At 43.2% G+C, this 23,847-nt stretch overlaps 1 protein-coding gene across 5 annotated transcripts in view; it reads left to right on the top strand.

The window, feature by feature from the left end:
• The window catches only part of MAN1A2 (mannosidase alpha class 1A member 2), a 306,596-nt gene extending 286,800 nt beyond the window's left edge, over positions 1-19,796 (top strand). For all 5 annotated transcript variants that reach the window (XM_043540993.1, XM_037910300.2, XM_043541368.1 and 2 more), the window contains 3 exons: positions 4,115-4,287; positions 9,592-9,707; positions 14,915-19,796. In XM_043540993.1, the coding sequence (XP_043396928.1) occupies positions 4,115-4,287; positions 9,592-9,707; positions 14,915-15,047 (422 nt within the window). In that variant the 3' untranslated portion in view covers positions 15,048-19,796. The remainder of the gene's footprint in view (positions 1-4,114; positions 4,288-9,591; positions 9,708-14,914) is intronic.
• The last annotated feature ends 4,051 nt before the right edge of the window (positions 19,797-23,847 follow it).

The raw sequence follows: 23,847 nt of genomic DNA, 5'->3' as shown, positions 1-23,847 counted from the left end.
CTGTGAACTGAATGATCCATCCTATGGAAAAAATAGCTTGTGATTACATATTTAAATACTGTATCATAATACATGGGCAAAAGGGGGTAGAACAAAGTTCTTTGAGCAACCATAAATTTAGCATTTCCTTACTTTCGAGTGCTTGACATTGCAACCTAAATAATGTTCATTTAACATTTTTTTTATTTAATTTCCTGGGTGTTTTAAAGGAAAAAGGTTAAAATAAATTCTCCTATGTGCAAGGTAACAACCTCCCCAATAAGTATTAGGGTTTCAATCCTGAGTCTTCTGGATTGCAGCACAAACTGTTACCATTTGAGTTAGCTGACAGCAGGAGGAGGCTGTTATCCCAGAGTGAGGAATGAACCTCTAGGTCCAGGTGCTGCGGTCAGTGCAAGAGCGCCTGGCCTGGCCCAGCCCTTATCTCTAGCTCTCTCCCACCGTGGGAGTTGGGGGAGCTCTTGCACTATGAAGTACTCTCAGAGGGGGCATATTAAGGCCATGTGCTGGGTCTGGGGCAGGGGAGCCCAGCCCAACTCTGTTCTTCATCACACCCGTGCAGGGCAGCTGCGACTGCTTTGAAGAATGCATTTGAGAAAAGAGAAATCACATTCTATTCTTTTGACATTTCTCAGCAAAAGTTGAATGGAATTTTCATAAGAAATTTTCTTTCTGTATCCTGAGGACATTTCCCTGCCAAATATCAAAGGCTGTTACAAACAATGGAGGGATGAGAATTTCCTCAAAGAAATTATGGCAAGAATCCTTTATAATAGAAAGTGTTAGGAATTGTAAAAGGGTGGATGGGTCACTACCAACTTCCCTTATAATAATGTCATCATATAAATCACAGGACACCATCGTCTGCAATACTGTGTTCATTTCCTGTCACTCCATCTCATCAAAGATATAAGTAAATAAAGGCAATCGATTCAACCAACAAAAACGGTATGGGGCCTGGAGAAGTTTCTATGTGATGAGTGAAAACTTTGGAGGCCAAGCTCTATTATTACACTACTGTTAATCCAAAGTAACTCAGTTGACTTTAGTGATCTTACTCCAGATTTACGCCAGTGTGACTTGGGGCATAATATTGTTCTATTTAGTATAGTGAGACTAATAAGGGACATGATAGAGGTATATAAAAAAAGAATGGTATTGTGAAGAGAGGGTATTTTGACCACTCCTTTTTATCTATTCAAATAACACAAGAGGACAGTCAATGAAATTGGAAAGGCAACAAACTGAAACCTGATAAATCAACCGGCAGAATGCACTGTCTCAAGGATACTATAGAAATTAAGAGCTTAGCAAGATTCCAAAAACGGGTAGACACATATGGATACTGAGAACACCCAGATTTGTGTTATATAGGGGTTTTATTTAATAAAGGACATAGACCTTTATACTTAAGAACATACCCCAGCCATTAACTGACAGAGTTTAGAAACTGTCTGTGGGCTGTTTATTCTACAGTTGTCCATGAGGACATTTCTTGCATCTTCCTCTGAAGCTTCTGATTATGGTAACTGTCAGTGACTTGGATACTGGATTAGTTGGTTTTATCCATAGTGGTAATTCCTGCCATTCCCAATAACACAAACTGCATAAGTAATTGATTCATGAATATGACTTCAGACAAGGTGGGGCCAAAGTAAGAGCAGGTACTGGCCCTGTTCCAAGACTGGCTATAATCAGATAAACAGACAAAGGAAATGTGGGAAAGATGTGATAGTTGTTCTCCTAGGAAATGTAAAATGACACTATATACTGAGGGACTGGTTCTGCAGCTACAAACTACTGAGGGTCTCTTCCTCCGTTTTTATATTAGAGGTCAGAAAGCAACATTGAAAACAAGAAAACATTTGGTTTTCCTGCTCTTTCTTTCCTTTTCACTAGATAGTTAGTTTCTAAGCAAAATTAGGACTAAAGTCTCAAGAGTTAGGTTCCTAAATCCATACTTAAGCACATGAATAAGTGCCCTAATTTTAACAGTGTTGAACTCCCACAGCTCCCATGGAAATCACCTTCACTTGGCTAAACTCTCTTTAGGAGCCAGTCCTGTTATACTTTAATTCTACACTCTTGTGTGTTTCCAAAATTGTTCTCTGTTTGCCCCCACTGCCTAGATTGAGGCCCCTCAATCTCCTGGACACCTAGATAAAACATCTGGATTTGAACAGTGTGTTAGACTATAGTAAAATATCGATGATGGACCCCAATACCAGATGTTTCTTTGCATGGAAGAAGGATGCTGTTGAAAAGGATACTCACTTTAAATTGTCTTTCCTCCTCTGCCATGCCTTGAGTAGAAGCAGTGGTTCAAACTCCTGGAAGAGTTCATGAAAGAGGCATTAAAAGTCCAGCCAGATTGACACTGAGGCCATCTCATTTATTATAAGAGTGTGCTGCATTCCATGTGTTGCCTTGATTCCAGATACAAGTGCCGGGAGAAGCACTCCCTGCTCTATTCTTCTTCCTGAAAGTGAAAGCACTCCCTTCAGATCCCTGGTCTCAGCTTCAGTGGCCACTACAGCACCACGCTCCGTATCCTTCCTGCTCGGGTAATTCGGTTTCTATATGTGAGTCGTAGACGGAGCAGGTATTATACATCTAGATCCATAAGAGGAAACAGTTCCTTGGAGACATGTCCTCTCCTCCTGTGATGCCTAGAGAAAGAAGTTATGGAAGTAGCTATTTGCAGACGCTGTGCCCTTGATCCGAGACAGGGGCCAACCTGCTCCATGCAGCAAAAGTCTCATCTTGCAAGAGTCCTCTCAGAAGCAGAGAATAGAGCAGATGTGATGGTGTTTCTTCTGCAGCAGCAGAACATCAAGGGGTAGCCTTTCTGTAGAAGCATTACCTCTTTGTGTTGTTGTACCCTTCCCCCATTGGGCACCCAGCTGCCAACAGAATAGTCAGAGTTGTGGTGAAAATTCTTGGGGTGTCCAATAAAAGAGGATGACATGACCAAGGTACTTTAGGATTTAATGAACATCATACTATGAATACTATGTAGGCATGTCATTTAAAACTGTATGTATGATAATGCTTATGCATGGGGGAAGAAGTAAGTTTGAGTTATATTTTGTCTGCTGCACATGTAAAAATATTGTATTCTTTTCTGGCAAAACCTACCTACACATCAGATGCAGACAGAGTGTAGCCCACAGGTCATATGCACAGCAGGGCATTCTGTCATGTAGCCTGCTGCTCTGCCATTTGGATCAAGGTGCAGTGTGGTATCCTGAGGTCTGTTGTCTCCAGTAGCTGCATCTTGGTGTGAAAGCTAGCACTTCAGCAGGCACTCTATTTTGAAGAAACACAGCCCTCCAAATCCTGGCAAGATGCCATTATGGCCTCCTTTATGGCAAAGATTGTGCACCCCTGGGGTTCACAGATTTTGAAATATAACAGAATATTTACTGCCTTGTTATAAACCTTGGAAATAAGTTGATCTGTAAAGCACCTCAGCTTCAATGGCCTAAATGCACTGCCAGAGATCCTAGATCAGTGGTGGAGAATGATGGTCTAGGGATGGTCTGACGGCGAACCGTGGCCACTGGGAGTTGTGGGGGGCTGTGCCTATGGACGGTCAACGTCAGCAAAATGTCTCATGGCCCGCAATCAGCTTACCCTGCTGGGCTGCATGCGAACCATGGGCTGCAGGTTGCCCACCACTGGCCTAGATGGAAATACAGACTATCTGCGATGATGATTCCTAATTCACCTTCTAAGGCCTTTTCCCATCCTGCCATATTAAATCAATAGAATGTTAAAAATGTTCCTGACCATTTTTCTCATGTATAGCAAGAACCAATCTGTCTCACTTTAATTTTACCTTATAACTGAATGTGTTAAAATACTTATATTCTTAGTGTTTTATTAGTTTCTAAGAGGACTACTATTCTCCTGTCAAGATAGGTAGATTTAACACAGGGATTGAATACATTATTCATTAGAAATGTCAGAAGCCTTGACAATAGGAAATATTTATGAGACTGTTCAAAGAAAAGCTAGATTTTGTTTCTGATTTATTTGCATGCTTTGTATAACTCCCTCCCCCAAAGATTGGAAAGGAATAAAGTATTCCTGTTCTCTTTTCTCTTTGCAGCATTAAAGCTGGGTCCTGAAGCGTTCAAATTTGATGGTGGCCTAGAGGCCGTGGCAGTGCGGCAGAATGAAAAATATTACATTCTAAGACCAGAGGTGATCGAGACCTATTGGTATATGTGGAGATTTACACATGATCCCAAGTACAGGCAGTGGGGCTGGGAAGCAGCACAGGTAATTGCTGATTGGCTCAGTCAATATCATTATTCTGCTTTGTTCTTCTGTAGCTCTTTTCACCCCAAACAATTTCCAAACAATAATTTATTAGTCATCACCAGCCCCTGTAAAATAGATTGGTGGTGTTGGTGGTGGCGATTACTATTATTTTTCCTGTATAACAAATGGAGAAATGGATGCATAGCTAGGTGATCTGCTCAAGGTTACACAACAAGTGAGTGGCAGAGTTGGCAGTAGAGCCCAATAGCCATGACACCCAGGCCCTATTCTAATCAGTAGAATCCCAGGCCCAGTAAGGGTTTCTCTGAGACAAGCTTTGGAGGTTTTAGCCCCCAGTGTTTTCCTGTGCCTCTCTGTGTGAGAGGATACCAAGCTCTTCCTTGAGCTCTTCCCCCAGTTTTCAGGGCAGCTTCTTCACATGCTCTTCAAATATGTCAGTGTGGATCCCACTGTCAGTGCACATGCATTTTATGCCTGTGACTGGATTATTTTTGCTAGCACTGTCCTTTGGGGCTGCACTGGCTCCCATAAAAGGGCATAAAGGGTGGGCGGCCGCAACTCTCCCTCAGTTCCCTCTTACCACCCATGGCAGTGAGATGGAACCTAGCAGTGTCCTATCTGCTAGCAACTCTATCATGGTCTATCTTAATCTAAACTTCTGAAATTCTTCAGACCAATCTTCATCCCTTTACCTTCAACCTTTTGGACTCAATAATCCTTGTCCATATTGAAATCCTTCAATTAGACCTCCCTGAACAACTTCCACCCTCTAAACAGACCCCACCCCCCACATACAGGATCATAAGATGGCAGACTCAAAATCAGTGGGCTTCAATCCCTACCCATCATGCAAACTAATCCTGCTTAAAGATGGGCACAGCAGGTGCCTTTTCTGCCTGGATGAACCACACTTTCCAAGCAGGTGCTTTTCTTCTCCACTAAAACCAGAAAATTGTGGGATGTGAAGCTCAGCTCCACCTCTTAGAACAATCTGTCAGAATGGCATTGGACCCAGAAAATCTGGGTTCAAGAACCCCCATACCAACCAAACCTGTAAACTCAAAGTCTTGTCTCTCTCACCAACAGAAGTTGGTCCCATAAAAGATATTACCTCCCCCACCTTTTCTATATAATAAAATTGTCAAGGTTTTAGAACACAGACCATCGAGATTTCTCTCATTGGTCCTTTTAGCAACTACACATTGCAAACATTTCAAAGTATGGCCATTATCCCTATTACACTATAGCAAAATGGAATCACGTAGTAGCTGTGTGGCCTAGTGGAAAGACTAGTGAACTGAGACTATTCCTAGCTCTGCCATTGGCCTGCTGGGTGACCTTGGCAGGTCACTTCATCGCTCTGTGCCTCGGCTTCCCATATGAAAAGTGGGGATATAATGTTGTGAAGTTCTTTGAGATCTACTGATGAAAAGCACTATATAAAAACGAGGTCTTTTGATTAGTACCTAGCTGCAGTAGCATATCAACTGCAAACATAGGTGAGAACTACACCTGTCTAAATGACCACTAACTCCTACCAACTAACATTTCTTTTTCAATTTTAAAAAACCTAAGAAATTAAATGGTAATCTTTGTTAATGCAGAGTTAAGGTTGCCTGGTGATAGCTTGTGCCCTTGCAGAATGGTGAGTTCAGCAAAGGTCAAACTTCTGAAAAACAGGAAAAGAGTTAAGTTAAAGTTAAGTTAAATACCCACACAACCTTAAAACTGCCCTTTTTGAGCAACCACCATAACACTCACGCTCTGCCTTTTCACTGTAATGGACAGGCACTGCCTGCATTTGCCCTGCGCTCAAACACTGAGCCTACTCCCCCAACAGAATACCACACTTTTTAAAATGTAATGTCATCATATCCTTTTACATCTCACCTCACTGCTGACAGTACCCATGACAAGACCTCTGCAGTGCCCTAAAACCTTGACAATTTTATTATATAGAAAAGGTGGGGGAGGTAATATCTTTTATGGGACCAACTTCTGTTGGTGAGAGAGACAAGACTTTGAGTTTACAGGTTTGGTTGGTTTTGGGGGTTCTTGAACCCAGATTTTCTGGGTCCAATGCCTTTCTCACAGATTGTTCTAAGAGGTGGAGCTTGAGCTTCACATCCCACAATTTTCTGGTTTTAGTGAAGAAGAAAATCACCCGCTTGGAAAGTGTGGTTCATCCAGGCAGAAAAGGCACCTGTTGTGCCCATCTTTTAAGAATGGCCATAGTGGGACAGACCAATGGTTTATCTAGCCCCGAATCCTGTCTTCTGACAGTGGCTGGTGCCAGATGCTTCAGAGGTAGTGAACAGCACAGGGCAATCATCAGGTGATCCATCCCCTGTCGTCCAGGCCCAGCTTCTAACATTCAGAGGTTTAGGAGCACCCAGGAACTTACCTCATTCTTTTTTTAACCTGGTTCTACTTTTGACCTTCACAACATCCTCTGGCAATAAGTACCATGGGTTAACTGTGCGTTCTGTGAAACAGTACTTCATTGTCTTAGTTTTAAACCTGCTGCCTATTAATTTTATTGGGTCACCTCTGGTTCGTGTGTTATGTAAAGGGGTAAATAACACTTCCCTATTCACATTCTCCCCATGATTCATGATTTTGTAGACCTCTATCATATCCCCCCCTTAGTCACCTCTTTTCCAAGCTGAAAAGTCCCAGTTTTATTAATCTCTCCTCATACAGAAGCTGTTACATACTCCTCATCATTTTTGTTGCCCTTTTCTCTACTTTTTCCAATTCTAGTGTATTTTTTTGAGATGGGATAACCAGAACTGCACAGAGTATTCAAGATGTGGACGTACCATGGATTTATATAGAGGCAACATGATATTTTCTGTCTTATTATCTATCCCTTTCCTAATGGTTCCTAACATTCTGTTTGCTTTTTTGACTTTCGCTGCACACTGAGCAGATGTTTTCAGGGAAACTATCCACAGTAACTCCAAGATCTCTTTCTTGAGTGGTAACAACTAATTTATACCCCCTCATTTTGTATGTATAATTGGGATTGTTTCCCAATGTGCATTACTTTGCATTTATCAACATTGAATTTCATCTGCCATTTTGTTGCGCAGTCTGATACAACCTACACAATTGTGTATTGAAGTGATGCCAACTGGAACCTCAAGGTACACATTTACATCCTTCCTTTAATAACACATGAGGGGACTCAGGCCCAGATCTCTTTATATCACCGTCACAGCTCTGTAATGGTCCTCTAATTAATTCCCAGATCTCATATCACAATAACTGCTCTTTCAAGTTGCCCCAGCCATTCAGTACACTACACCTAACAAGGAATGCCACTGAGTGCATGCAGATAATTCTCAGTGGCTATTGTCCACTTGCAGGAGGCAGAGTTAAGTTTGTGTAGGCATTTACCTTAACTATGTATTACCTCGTTTTCAGAAGTCTGAATTTTGCTGAACTTGACGGTCTGGAAAGTCACAAACTATCACGGGGCAACCTTATCTCTGCATTAATGAATTTTTTTGCCATTTAATGCCAGCTCATCGTGGTCCTGTGTGAATTAAGTATCTAATGTTTGTAACATACTTTGTAAAAGCGAAGTATTGTTTTTAATCTATAGTATTTATGTTGCTATCAGCATTTTTAATAACTGTTGGAAATTAAAATCTGTCAGAAAGAGCCAGTATGACCCAGTCCAGCCTCCAAAAGTCTTCAGTGGCTGCTGTCATCTTGAATAGAGCTGCTTCCTGAAGAACGTACAGACACTAGCATGCATTGTGGCCAGGCGACTATTTTAAAGACAGGCCAGTGATGCTGAGACCTGGTGTTCCCCTTCCTCACCCTCTCATCTACCCTCATTTTTAAGAGTCAGAATGAATTAAAGTTTCTTTATAATAGTCCTAGACTTTTATATGACACTTATTCCTCTATTTGACTGATATTGCTGGATTTTGTAGTCATACATATGGACAGTTTTAACCTACAGTCTTACAGTTTTAGGGGAAACCATATAACTTCCCCTGCTAGTTTTCCTGATTGCATCTGCAGATAGTCACAAACACAAATTTCCAGTGGAGAATCTCTTTTGTTTCCAGCCCTCCAAGGTTCAGGCATAGATTGTGAGTAGCTCATTTAGTCTGAATTCATTTTCTTTGTGTATAGAGACATCTGTTTCTACACTGCATTTGTTCCCCTGCTTCGACTCCTCTCAGCATCTGTTGAGCACAACAAACAGAAATTAGAATTAGCAGAAATCCGGGCCTACAATCACCTGTAGAGAAAAGACTCATACAGATTAATGGGCCAAATCTTAGATAACTGAACTCCAGGTAGCTGTGTTCTGTAGTTTGATAATGACAGGCAACTGAAGCCAAACACTTTCTCTGATCTTTGTGCCATCTCCTTCCCTGCGTGAGCCTATTTGAAGAGCTCATGTCTGCTGGGAGGCACCACCAAGTCAGCAGGGAAGCTCAACTAATCTGTGAATCATTGCAGAGTAATTTCTTTGGGGCTGATTTTAATGGCTGACATTCTCATGTGCCGGAAGTATGAGGATGTGAGTAGAATAACAAGGCTTATACAAGGGGTGCTTTGAACAGCTAATGTGTTCTTTCCACTCCTTTCTTCCTTTGTGCTTTTTGCAGCAGTAAGTAGAGAGAGCTAGGTGCTGACCTGTGGACAAGTTTGGATGACATGCAAGGGCTTGAGGATTTGGGATCCACCAACCCAACTCTCACAAAACCCTGGCTGGGATGATTTAGTTGGGGTTGTTCCTGCTTTGAGAAGGGGGTTGGACTAGATGACCTCCTGAGGTCTCTTCCAACCCTAATTTTCTGTGATTCTATGATTCCTCTTTGTATTTGTGTGCTCAGGGTCTTGGATTGCACCATTTCAAAGGCCAGGAGCCCTGCTGGGACAGCTGAGATCAGGGCAGCTGAGTTCAAAATTCAGTTTAAGTAGAAAAGGAAGAGATCACACGGGAGTCCAAAGAGAGATGGAGGAGGCTGTACGGGTCAGCAGACAGCCCCCAGTGATACGTACAATCCCTTCTGCCCCCTCTTAATAACCTTCTGAAGGAGCCCATGACAAACTACCTCAAAGTTTCTAAAACTCCTCCAGCTCTCCTATCTACAAAGTCCAGTGATATGACTGTTCTTCCCCCATTATTTCAGCTGTAATTCTCAATACCATTAGCAGAGTATATTACTGTGTTCTCCAGTCAGTATTGGTCAATCCTTGCTTTGTTGTATCTTTTCAAATATTAAAGTGCAAGTAAAGTATGCCTCTTCTGTTCTTACTTCCTCTCTACAGGCTATTGACAAGTACTGCCGAGTCAGTGGTGGATTTTCGGGGGTCAAGGATGTCTATTCCTCATCTCCTGCATATGACGATGTACAACAGAGCTTTTTTCTTGCTGAAACTCTGAAGTAAGCAAATTTCTCTTTATGCATATTCCCATAAAATAGCCTGGGGCACTGCCAGGTACTCTATGATTACTCAGTGCCTAAAAGAATAGATTGTATTAACACTTTAATTTCCAGATTGTCACAGGGTGTTTTCCTCTTTTTTGTTTTTATTTTGGAGTCCCCTGGTTTCCCCATTTCAGTCCAGAGAAACCATAGCAAAAATCCCCCAATAACAGAAGTGTGACCTTATTATTCTTAAGACCTCAGTTTGATTTCTTGTATTTCTAGTCAGAACACAAACTGCCAGGGAAAAGGAGAGGTTATCACCTCTAAATAAATTCCATTCATTGGGCAATCATTTAATTTTAGCTGCAGTGAATCAACATGTTTTACATGACCAAGTCCCAGGGCATTGATCTTGCAGAATCTACTCTGCTTGCATGTTGCAATGCCCAAGCTGGGGGGACTGTGAATGGGAAAATATGGCATGGTACAAAAATCCACCACAAAGTTATTGGGTATTTTTCTGTATTTTGTCTGCAGAATGTTTGTTTAGTGGGGATGACTTTTAATTGGAAGCCAGATTCAGCATGTTTTCAAATTTTAGAGATCTTTAAATATTTTTGTTTAGTCAAATTTATTAACTAGAAATGGTTCTACTAGGGCACATCTAGTCCATCTTCCAGAGGGTAATGCAGTCTGTTCTCCAGTATTTCATCCAGTCTGGTTTTAAGTGTCCCAAGTAATGGATCTTCTTCCACCTTTTTTCCCCAAGTAAGAACCTAGCAACTACTGTACTAGAGTACACCAATGGTACTGAGATACTGCCATGATGGATGCCGTGATAGGAATCTATATAGAGATAACAACATATTATGGAGGCTTTGCTAACACTCCATAGTTAAGACTGAGCTGAGTTTTGCACTTAAAGCATCTTTTATATTTATGAAAAATACAGTGTCATCTTGTTAAGTACAGAATGAATATTCAGAGAATTTAAAATTAAATCTATTAATTGGTTTGATTGGTTTGGTCTTAAACCAACAGTATAGAGTCTTCAAACTTCCTATGTCGTTAAAACTCACTGAAATCTTGTGCATAGGCTCCACTGAAAAATGTTTAGGATTAATGGACATTATTTGCCATTGTTCTTCATGACTGAAATTTCTCCTTCAGCAGAGGTTGAAGAATAATGTTCTACTCCATAGAATTCCACAGAGAGCTTTAAAAATGGCTGCCACACCTGTTGTTCTCAATGAGATCGAGGCCACACACTGCCTTTAAAAAGAATGTCCACTTTCTCAGTGTATCTGCTCCTCACAATGCTCCTCTCAACCTCCCAAGAAGGGACCATAATCTTCCGTCCAGACAGGTTGGCTTCACGCCTGTTGGTAACAATTGGAGGCAGTAGGCATTTTGGAAAAGGACACCTTAAGTGTGTGCAGCCCTTTGGTCTCACTTTTATTAAGAACTAGAGCTGGTAGAATTTTCCTAAATATTGAATTTTTGTCAAAAGTTTTTGTCAACTTCAATTTTCAATGAAAAATTAACACAAAATGTTTGGTAAAACATTTTGGGTTTTCAAACAGCTTTAAAGCTGGTTGGAATTTTTTGGTTACCAAAACATTTTAATGAAATTTTGACATTTTTTAAACTTTTGAGGTATAAAAACCTTGAAAATGTCCTGAAAAATTTATTAGTGCTTTTTCAACCATTCCTGTCAAGAAAAATGGGAGATGGAGACGTCTTCTTTGTCAGGAAAGGCTGAAGAAAAAAATCACAAACTTTCTGTTATGAAAAATAATGGCAAAATGACTATTAATCCTAAATATTTGGTTTTAAAAACTAATTGTTCTTCGAGTGATTTCACATGTCCATTCCACTCCTGAAGTCTGTGCGCCCAGCGCATGGCTGTCAGAAACATTTTCCCTCAGCGGTACTCATTGGGCGGCTCAAGCACTCTCTATGCTGGGTTCTAGTGACTGCTCCCTATTTGACTGTCCATGTCACTGACTGATTATTTACATATTGAATCCTTCCTCCATTGCTTTTCTCTGCTGGATTTATCCTGATTCTGGATTCCAGAACTGAATCATCATGAGTCTCATTTCTTGTTTCATTTACTCACAATGTAACTGCTTGTTGTACATAACTGATTACTTATCATGACCAGTCACTTCTCTCCTATGGCTCCAGCCTACCCTCTTCTATACATTTTCTTTTTCCTTTTGTGCCCTCTTCCTTCCATCTCCTCCCCTTGCTCTTCTCCTCACTCCACAGCTCTCCCCAACCTTTCTCTATGAATTGGACAGTACCGCCATTCTCCCTGTCATTCAGCCTTGGTATCACCTTTTAACTCAACCCTTTCCTTTGGTCCATATGTCCAAACTATGTCTAAATCTAGCCACTTCCTCCTGCATAACATCTTTAAAAGCCAACCTCTCTTCTGTGCCCATGCTGCCCAAACTCTTGTCCAAGGTCAGATCATCTCACATCTCAACTACTGCAATCCCCTCCTCCCTTACCCTTAATGTCTGTAGCTTCACTCCCCTCAAATCCCCTCAAATGCTGTTGCTAAAATAATCTTTCTGGCTCATCACTCTGATTGTCACCCCTTCCTCTGGCTGACCCTCTTCCACTACAATCAGACTCCAAACTTCTTGTTGCATTCTCACAAAGCCCTTCCCAACCTAGGTCTGCCCTGCCTAGCCAACCTTTTATCTTACAGTAAGGTTGACTCTTGCCTTTATCATTGATGTTACCCTTGATAGCCCAGTTCCCCATGTCTCAGACAAACAATTCCGTATTTTCTCCCATGTTACACCTAACATGTGGAAAAGTTCCCAGTCAAAATCCATGAAGCCGCCATCTGACCTTCCTCCAAGTCCCTCCTCAGAAATCATCTCTTCCATAATGGACACAGTAAAATACAATCTGATTAATAGATTCCAAGGCCAGAAGGAACCATTGTGATCATCTGGTTTGACCTCCTGTATAACACAGGCCATAGAACTTCCCTAAATTAATTCCAGATTGAACTAGAGCAGATCTATCAGAAAAACATCCAGTCTTGATTTAAAGATTTCCAATGGCAAATTCTTAGTAAGTTGTTCCAGTGGTTAATTACCCTCATTGGTAAAAATGTGCTTCTTATTTCTAGCCTAAGTTTGTCTAGCTTCAACTTCCAACCACTGGATCTTGTTATATCTTTGTCAGCTAGACTGAAAAGCCATCTATTGTCAAATTTCTGATCACCATGTAGGTACTTATAATCTATCATCACGTCACCCCCTTAACTTTCTCTTTTGGCCACAGCATCTCACTGGGAGCTCATTTTCAACAGATTATCTACCATGACCCCCCAGGTCTTTTTCAGAGTCACTGCTTCCCTGGATAAAGTTCCCCCATGGTAATGGGCAGGTGGCATTATGATTGCTGCTCCTGATTGCCTAAGAATTCCACACATTCTGTTATTTATGTTATCCTATCTCCCCCATCTCACCCTGACCTACTTGTCTCATCCACTGTTGTGTGTTGTCTGTTGGGCTGTAAACTCTTAGGGGTGGGACACTGTAGTTTTCTATATGTTTGTACAGCTGCTAGAAAAATGGGGGGCTCACCTGGTTGCTACTACAATATAAATGTTAAATAATAACTCCACATTTAGCAAACTTTTTTTGGAAGTGAATAAGATAAAATGACTAACCATTTATTAATAAAGAAAAAGAGAATGTTATTGCCTCAAAGTATTTCTAGTTCCCCAAAGACTTGAGGATGTTTCCATTTGGAGCTGATCTCAGAGGTTGTACCACACTCTGCCCAGACCTGTCTCTACACAGCTCCCAGAGGCTTAGCTCTAGTCCTCTGCTCTGGCTTCATAGGAAAATGGGTCATATGAAATCAGTTTCCTAGGAGCCACTACTCCTCCAGTTGGATCTAATTGAAGCTGCTGCCTCTCCTCAGGGGACTTGCGCTCTTAGGGTATGTGTGTACAGCAAATGAAGGTGTGATTTGCAGTGCAGGTAGGCAAGGCGAGGACGTACGGAGGTCCCCTGTAGGCTTGTATTGGGGAGGCTAGCCCATTCAGAGCCTGTGCAGCTATATCTTTACTGCTATTGTTACCCTTGTTAGCTAGATTAAAGATAGTGCAGATATGCCTACCTAGGTAAAATGACACCTTCATTTGCTGTATAGAAATGCCCTTAGAATCAAGAAAATGAGTGTATATGAATCAGTAAAATAAAATTAATGACGAGGAAGAAAACACACACAACAGGCTGATTCTCTCTCTCTGCTCAGGAGATGATCTGGGGAAACGGGACAATATGGCAATTTAGAGAGAGGGGCAGCAAAACCGAGTTAGCAAAAGGAGAGAATGGTCAGAATCTTTCCTTGCTGTGTGGCACCCGTAGATCTATCCTCCTCAAAGAAATATGCACATCCTCCTGGGCTGAGCACCTTGCCTCACCAGCTCCTAAGTGATCTCTGGTAGGGTATGCAGATTTTCCCCTCAATAGCTCCAGCTTTCAATATATTAAATATTAATGTTAGTTACTTCTCAGATATGTCTCTTGCTGCTAAAACCTGAAAGTATAACTTGTGAGAGCCCTGTTTCATTCTACTGTACCTAAAGGTGAGGCATAAACTCCCAAACAGTGTGATAGGGTCTCCTCAATGGCTGCGGTTTGTAATTAGTCTGTGAATATAGAAATTGGGCAGTGATGAGTTTTCGTAGCTGCCAAGTTTTGTGCCACTTCATGTGACAGTTCATACAAATTCTATAATGGCATATATTGCATATGTGCATATAGTTTGCATATACTGATAAATGTAAGCTTACAGTGAACACAGCCTGCCCTGAGCACTGATGACAGTAAGACATGAAGATGCACAAAACATTTTTATCTCTGGCTGGGTAGATGCTCAAGGATGTCTGGGGGCATAGCTGGGTGGAAGACTTTGACTGGGTAAATGGATAGAGGGCTGCTGGGGCTCCAGGGGGATAGAATTCATGAGCTGCTGATACATGGAGCTCTTGAGGCATGGGGATTCCTGGGGGCAGGTGGGTGCTGAGGGATAGGTAGGTGTTTGAGTAGCTGGTGCGGGGAGGAGTCTGGGGCAGCTGGCTGTTGAGGGTGCAGGCACAGGCCAGCCTGGGGCCAGTATCAGGCTCCACACCTTGTGCTTTTGCCATCCTTAAACCTCTGTTTTTCTCTTTTGATGTCCAGGTATTTGTATCTGCTTTTCTCCAATGATGACCTCCTGCCTTTAGACAACTGGGTTTTTAATACAGAAGCTCATCCCTTGCCTGTTTTACATTTAGCCAACACCACACTTTCAGGAAATCCTGCTTATCGATAAAAATAGCTCCAGGAAGAGGAGGAGAGACTGCACTCAGCTGTGTTTTGTTTACATGGACCACTTGAGACTTTAGGCTGGAGAGGAGACAGACATTTAGTTAATCTGAGTCAAGACGCAGGATGAGAAACAACCTCTGCCCCCAAAGCTCTTCAACCTGTAGATAAGTAAACACTGAAATAATTCCTTTTTATACATGACCAAAACACACTACTGGGGCATTTGCAGGGCAGAGACCTTGTGTGCTTTGAACCCAAACAACAGAGTGGAGCCTGTTATTAGATATAGAATCCAGCAGCCAAAGGAACAATAGACTTCCTTGCCAGGGGCTGGAGTTTGCTGCTGCTGGCCTTTGCAAGAAACTGCACACTTGTCTCCTACTCAGATGGGGTGTATTCCAGAGACTAAGACATTTTTTTTCTTTCTTTCTTTTTTGATGATGGCATGAGCAAAGCAACAACAAAAAAGCAACGTAACTGCACCAGCAGCTCCAGGATTTGAAATTTTTTCTGTACCTGTCTGAATTTTCTAATCTGCATCAGTTTGCCGAGACTGGCAGCCATTCCCAGTGCCTCTCAGACCTTTGCCTCCTGTTCATTTACCCCCTTCATAACAAAGTCCAAAGACCTGTGAAGCACAATCACACCCAGAGAACAGTTACCAAGCATTTGTTTTTGTAATGTATTGGCAGCACTGTGCTGTTAGTTCCCCACACAAGATATGGACACAGAGCACGGAAGTCACTGCTAAGTGTCCTGTTTCCCTTGATCACCAATCCTCTGTCATATGGAAAGGCCACAATCCCTTATATCAATCCTTTTCTACCACTTCCACAAAGATAACAACAACAGAAATTGGCCATCCTGGTTTATGTGGCAGACTGCATCACATTCACTGGGACACAGTTCCCTTTAGGTGAGACACAGTAGTTTGTATCGTTGCATTACATTTGTCCATGCAACCTGTGGTTTTCCTTCACTCTCACTTTTATTATTTGGACAATGTTTACAAATCCTGCTTTGTAAATCTGAAGCCTTGCCTTGTTTTTTTTGAGGTGTATGACAAGAGACCAAAACTGCCTCAGATTTGGTTTATTAAGTTTTATCTGGGCCATAAACTGCCCCAATGCAAAGCCAACATGAGATTCTCTTTGGAAACATGGTAAAATCTATTACACACCAATGGAAGATGAGACATTGGTGTATACGAGATTTTATATACCGCATAACTCTAGTGAGTAAGGCTGTGTTACCTGCATACATTTGGTCTAGTTATTACATAGTCCTGCCCTGAGTGCAGGGGACTGGACTAGATGACCTCTCAAGGTCCCTTCCAGTGCTACACTTCTATGATTTCCTGTGGACATTGCTGGCTGAAGCAACCCCACTGTTCTGAGTTTAGGCCCAACAGCATGACTTAAGGGGGTAGAGCACTTCAGTCTTCACTTACAGCATAGGTGTCCTGACTTTTGTCTACCATTACTGAGACTCTCTTCTCATCTGTAGAATAGAATTCTGTGCATTCAGAAATAACTCCTGTTAACATCAGTAGGGTTTGTTTAAAGTGAGTTTCACTTGCTGCTTTAATTTCTAAACATTTCCTTTCTTACAATTTTTCTGCTTAAGTGGGCAGCTCTGTACCATGCATCCTTTCTCGCTGACAGCTTGCTAGAGAAGTGTCTTAAATCAATATTGTATGCATAGGCTGCAATCAGATTGTTGGTTACGTATTTTAAGCCTTTCCTTTCCAGTCAGCTGGCAATAAAACAACCTTATAGAAGATGGCTTATTCTATTAAAAGCATATACAAGATTCATGCTGTTGGCCTTTGGGTCTGCCTACCATGGCTCAGTGGGTAGAACAGGGTATTACATGTAAGTCATTTATTTCCACATACCTCAGCGCCAAATTTCCAACATGTTTGAAATCTTGGAGGCGTCTCCATTTTGTTTTCTGAAAATACAACAAAAGGGCAAAGTACCCCATCGTGGGCTATATTTATGTAAAGAAACTCAATCTTCAAAAGCAAATCATCTCTTACCCCTGCCCCAGCACCTTGAGAGCTAAAAAGGATTCTGCTCACCTCCTTTTTTAATCTTCTTCTTCACAGCTCCCAAGATCCTTTCCCCAGGGTGACTGTCCCTCGAGCTGAGAAAGGGCTAGATGTAGATCATCTTGAGGTGCTTCTGCCCTCTTCACACCAGCAGGATGAACATGCTGCCTTCACAGTAGTCCTGTTGTAACTATGTCAGTTCACTGCAGAGGGAAGTATTATTACCAGGCAGCCAGCCACGAAACACCTTTGTCTTTGATTCCTGTGACATTTTTAATTATTTGAGCCTTTCTGGGCTCTCAGTACTTCATTCCCCTCATGTCAGCTTAAAGAGAGGCTTAGGGTAGGTTTTTTTTTTTTTTTAATGCTTTAACTGAGTTTTAAGCCCCTGAAAATGAGTTTTCTTTAACGAGAACATTGCCAGAACAGGAACTACAGGATGGGATGGAGACAGGAAAGTGCAGCCCACTGCGCACTAGAATGAACTCCACGGCCACCTTCACCTTTGGTGCACATCAGTGTCCTGCAGAACACTGTGTCCCCCAGTATGCAATGTCCCATCTTGGCCTGAGTGGCCTGCCTGCAATCTGCTCCATTTTGTACATCTAAAGTAGCGTTTAGTTTTTCCATTTTTAGTCCCCAGTTCAACAAAGCACATAAGCCTGTGGCCTTACTGCACAGACCAAGAACCATGCATGGAGAGAGAAAATGGTAGAACCACTGACTCACGGGATGAGAATCCCACCTTAATGCTAAATTTCCTTTACTCCTCTTTGATATTAATTTAAAGATTCAAAAATCATTCCCTTGTCATGGCAATTCTGATGGTGTACTCTAGGAACAAATGTTATCCAAATGATTGTCGCCAGATTGCAACTTCAGTTTAAGAGGAGGAAGAGAGAGAGAGTTTGAAAAACACTCAAATGCCAAGAGTTTTTATCTTAGTACTAATTACTCAATTACTGTAATTTGCAGCACTTGTAAAAAAAAAATTAATCTGAAAAAAGTCATAGTAATGAATATAGTAAATAATTCTGATTCAAGTAATTGTTTACTTCAAATTAAAATAAACTGATTCTTTTTACTACTGCCACAAAATGTAATTTTCTAATTAGAAATTAATGACTAATTGAAGAGCTAATGCTTTTCCATTTTAATATTTTGTGGTTTAAACTGCGTTTTTCCAGTCCTAGTTTGAACCTGCACTTCATTGCCTTAGTTTTGTAAGTCTCTCTGTGTCGAAGCGGGACTGAGGAAAAACCAGGAGTTTTTAGTAACAGGCTCTACCCCAGCCAACCCATACTTCTCCTGGCCATTAGAAGCACGGAATGGCTGCCAGTCTCTTCAGAGAAAGGTCAAGGACAGAATTCTAGAGTCCCAAAAATAGAAACACCAAATCTCTCACTGATGTTTACTCTTTTCCCATCCCACTGGTTTGAAATACAGAACCACCCCTCAAATTAATTGCCTGTGTAAGTCTCACTGGGGATAATTCACTGCCACAAGAAGTATTTGAATTTAGGTCCTGAGCCACTTCATGGCAAGAGGTACATCCCAGTCAGATGTACAGTAGTGCCATTTCTCCTGTGTGTAAACATGCAACAGGTTCTAAGTAAAGAACATTTGCTTCCTGTCATCTAGTAATCCCAGCGTCTGCTGGTTGCTACCATATCCCAGTTTAGAATGCAATCGCCCATCTCCCTCAATGTGTGGCCTCCTTCTAGAGTCATACATTTTGTGAACTAATTGCTGTACCCTTCGTGCACGGCAGCATTCTGGGCTGTCCCCAGAGCAGAATGAGTTTGGCTGTCGTGAGTTCTGAGCAGGATGTCCATAATAGCCAGACATGGATGCTCAAGCATCCGTCTTGTTTTCCTGACTTCAGGTGGTAGGCTTTTTCTCAGCCCTTTTCAGAGCTGGGATACTGACCTATAGCATGGAGTTAGCTGCAACCATGAGCTCAGGCTCTGTTTTCTCTTGAGTACGTGTGGCATACTAGGACATTGTCACTTTCATTCTGTTGCTGCTGTTTTACAGACTTTTCTGAAGTTATAGATACTTATTTTTTTAACAGAGTGATATTTTAGTGTTAGCTGACTCCAAGGCTTGTGCTATATCTTCTAACCGAACAAACACATAGTTCTGGCTTTCATTCAAGTGGCTGCTGTCTTGGTTTGCAATTTCTACAGCACTCTGTGTTCTTACAGCAAGAAACAAGAGCGGAAAACAAAGTGTGCACTTGTGGCAAACTGGCTTTGCAAAACAGCCTGGAGATCCCCGAACTGTCTGTTTTCTGTGTGCCTGCACTCAAGGCACGAATGTGCAATCCACATCCCAGTCAGGCCTCTGTAGGCTGGGATCCACCAAGAGCAAAGGCATTATTTTTAACATTTTGGGCCTGATTTTCAGAAGGGCTGAACATCTGCAATTCCCAGTGACGTAGCTGGAGTGGTGGGTGCCCAGCACAGCTGACAGTTCCCTTCTTGGCTTTGCTCCATTTACTCAATAAAGCTAAAATGACATTCCAGCTGCTCACTTACTGCACAAAATGCTCCTTAAAACTCTCACGGAAGACTTTTGTTTATACAATTGTAGCTATTCTGGAGATCCAGAGAACAAACCTGAAGTCAGTGGAAAGTCAGAGAGAGTTCTGTGGTTCCCAAGTCAGCTCAGGGTGTTTAGGTTCCCCTGCTCTAAACCTTACAAGATGATAAGCCTCCATGCACTGCCCCTGTTACTTCTCATTCCTTGGTGCACACTCTGAACCAGTGTTGTCCAAACTTTTGAATGCTAGAAAATGAAACAAATCACACTCTTCCGGGAGCCCCACCATGTGTTGTTAAAGCCTACAGATCTTAATTTATACACCATCTGGGCTCCCACCTAGTTCTTCATGCTTCTCCCCCTTGTCTCTTTTGGAAATGCTGGTGTAGAGCTTCATCATAGGATATTTCCTCTCCTTTCCTACCTAGTGTGGTGAGCAGTGAAATCGTTAACAATGTTGACATTTAAAGCATCATCACTGGGATCTGAATTAGCATTCATTGAAATGCATGGGGCAGTTCACACTTCAGAACTATTCTTTTGTGCTCTCTACCAACTCAGGCAGACATCTCTGCATTAGTTACACTTAGGGTATGTCTACACATAAGCCACTACAGCTGCACCACTGTAGCGCATCAGTGAAGACACTATCTCCCATCAGTGTAATTACTCCACCTTCCCAAGAGGCGATAGCTGGGTCGACGGCAGTATTCTCCTGTCGACCTAGCCCTGTCTACATCAGGGATTAGGTCAGAGTAACTGCATCGCTCAGGGGTGTGGATTTTTCACAACCCGAGCAATGTAGTTATACTGACCTAATTTCCTAGTGTAGACCAGGCCTTACTCCATGTTTCTAAGGTTTTCGCCACAGCCATAACACCTAGAGATTGACTTCTTATTTTAAGGAAATGAAAACGGATGCTCTGGAGGACAAATGATCTGACTGCACTCCCACCATAACCCTTCCACCAGTCCTTCGCATGCCATGGTTTGGGAAACAGTACTCTGACCCAAAGTGCAGATTGGGCTGTCATACTGAGAGCAACCTGAGCTCCATTACTGGTTAATGAGTGCACCGTTCTATAAGGGAGGACAAGCACTGGCTTCTACAGCTGCTTTACAGTTGCCCAGAAGGTTGGGAACCACTACAAGCTAGAGGGAATACTGCACGTTTAGTCAGTATCTGTTGTCTTCAATCCCAGTCACTCTTGGTGGAAGTTGCACTGTTGTTCTGCCGCACTCACTTTGCATAAAATTCACAGATTATTTTTCCTCTGAAATAACAGAGGGGCAAGAGACAACCTTCAGATCTGGGAACCTTCTGGCGGCCTCCAACCTGGTGCCCTGCATATGTACTTTTTACAGATGAAAAGTAATATTGTATATAAAAAATATCAAATAAAGAATGTCTTGAAGTGAAAAAAGACATGTGCTGTGTTCTTACCCTCCGTTCCTAGCAAGAGGCCGAGGCACTGAGCGGTGGACTGGTTTTCATTTTGCAGTCCTCCTGGCGCTGTAGCATCCCACTCAACCAGTGTAGCCCGGCACCTCCTCTCCAGCGTTAAACATTCTTCAAAGTCCACTATTTCAAAACTAAGGTTCCCACCTCTCTTGGCTACCGTTAACAAATGATTTCCAAGTTTGGAGTCTGTTCAGGATGCAGTCAAGCATACAGCGGCCTGGGCTTGTCATTTTACACAGTTATGTCTTAAATTTTGATGTTGATGTTTGAAAAGAAAAGAAATTATCTAGGACCTGACACTGTGCTGGAACAGCAGATGAACTGGCCATGATGTGTCCTCCATGTGGAGAAAAGTCAGTTCTTAGTTATTGTTTAAATGTTATACATGTGGGGAACAGATACAGATTGAAATAATTTCCCTATACACCCTCTGCAGAAATACAGAACAATTTCACTTGAACCACAACCACAGTCTGTGCACTGCAGTACAGTGAACACATTTTGGATTCTACTTCATTCCACTTCAAAATAAAAGCAGGTAACGTTTAGCACTTAAAATGCTTTTTAAGCATTAAACAATGTAACCTAGCATCCCATACCTCATCACGCTCCACCTTAATCCCCTGGCATCCCTCCCCCATACTACCCCACATGGACAGCAACCCACCGCTCTGCACCACACTGCCATGCACACCACTCCAGCAACACGCCATCCCCACACCTCTGCAGCACCCCAGACCCCACACCACATTCCTACACCACCTCACCCTGCTGAGCCTCATGCTCGTGGCACACACACACACACCCCAACACCCAACTCAGTACCCCCCTCCATGCCTCAAGATACCTTATCCACATGGACTCATCCGTCTGCATCCCAACTCTAAAGCACCCCCACCTAGGCGCATCACGGCCACATGGCATTTGACCCCACGCCCACAGCACCCCCTAGTTAATCCAACCCACTTAGGACCCAGCACCCCCTCCCCCCAGCACCCTACACTGATAGCACTGTACGCCCGCAGAACTTCACCACCACAAATCCAAGCTCCAGGCATTTCACGACAGCCTCCTTCCCTCCTCTCCCTCGCCCTCACAGCATACCACCAGCCTGCATCCAACCCCACCCCCCAGAGCAAAGCTCTGCCCATCCACCCAACAGCCATTTGCTCTTGCCCTACGGCACCCAACCTCCACAGCGCCCTGTGTCATCCCTCCCCTGTAGCAACCTGTATCTGGGCACCAGTCCCAGGACACCCTGGCGCCATGCACGTCACCTCCCCAGCACCATCCCCCATTACACTCCACCCACGGACACGACAGCCCATCTCTATGTCAGCCCACCATTTGCCATCCCCTCACCTCGGTATGTCACTGCCCTGACACTCCACCCCTGTACACCCCACTTTCATGGCTCTGCTTGGTAACCAAATCCCCAGACCTTTGTTCCCTTAACAGCCTGTACCCCTCCACATCAGCACCACATACCCATGATATCCCAACCCCCAGCACACCACCCCCATCTCATGCCACTTCCACACCATACTCCTACGACTACCCCATGACTGTGCACCACAGCCCCATAGCACTGCCCCCCCTTGCATGCCACATCCACTCCCCCAATACCATAGTCCCACTTGCCACAGCACTCCACATCACAGCACCCCATCGCTATGGCAACTCATCCCCTGCCCCCACTCCCACAGCCCCCCACCACTTCCAGGGCACCCTCCCTTCCACCCCCACTCCTTGTGCCCCAGCCATGCTACTTCCTACCATCGGCACACCATCTCCATGGCACCTCACCCCCTTGAACCTCAGAGCCCTGCAGCCTACCCCAGTGCACCACATCCCTACAATACCCAACCTTCTGCACCTGCCCATGGAACGCCAACGCCTGCATCTCACCCTCTCGGTGTCCCAGCCTCTTGTACTCCCCTACAGGTTTCCCCTGTCGTGTGCAGTTCTGCGGTTGCCATTTCTCGTGCAATAGGGAGGCTGGAGCCATTTTAAGAGTACTGCGAGGGGAGGGCTTCCATTCATGCCAAGTCACTCCTGTTATGGGGGAGGTGTGTTTTGATTAAGTGAATTGTCAGTGGTATGTCAATTGTGTTCCAGCTTCAACGGGCTAGAGGGGAACAGGCAACATAAAACACCTAAGGCCAAATTACTACCAGGTGAAAACCTGTGGGGGAAAAAGCAGTGCCTGTCCCTGTGTACTACTAAGATTAACCAGCAGTTCAGTCATCTTCCATCCAAGGGCTTCCACTGTGCAAGGCAGCAGTAGGCAAGGGGTGGGGTGGTATAAGTGTGTCCATTAGCAAGGCTGTACAGTTGACTATCTGAGGGAAGATTAAACCCTGTTTTTTTAGCCTTGGCACAACCCTATATGGGGCATATTTGCTCCTATAGTTATAAACAGGCTATAGCATTCACAATGAGTGTGCCCCCATATCCAGTTCTTGCACAAGCCGGCATCACATGCGCCCCAGGTAGGCCTTTCAGCAAACCACCAGGAAGGCAGAGCAATGGAAAACCCAGAAAACCATTTCAGTGAAGAATATTTAATCTGCAGGGAGATTCAGCCACACAACACCTGTCCACGTGTTCCAGACGATACAGTGTAAAAGGGTTTATTTGTGGCTCGGCTCACACAGAGAAGAAGGCCCATTCTCCTGGCTGGCCTGTTAACCACTCCCATATCCCCTGTGCATACAGAGTCTGAGGTACTCTTGATAGAATCCA

Source organism: Chelonia mydas, chromosome 1, assembly GCF_015237465.2.
Source record: "Chelonia mydas isolate rCheMyd1 chromosome 1, rCheMyd1.pri.v2, whole genome shotgun sequence".
In the NCBI taxonomy this organism is placed as follows: domain Eukaryota; kingdom Metazoa; phylum Chordata; order Testudines; family Cheloniidae; genus Chelonia; species Chelonia mydas.
The sequence above is the reverse complement of the archived record's forward strand: the minus strand, read 5'-3'. Positions and strand labels throughout refer to the sequence as shown.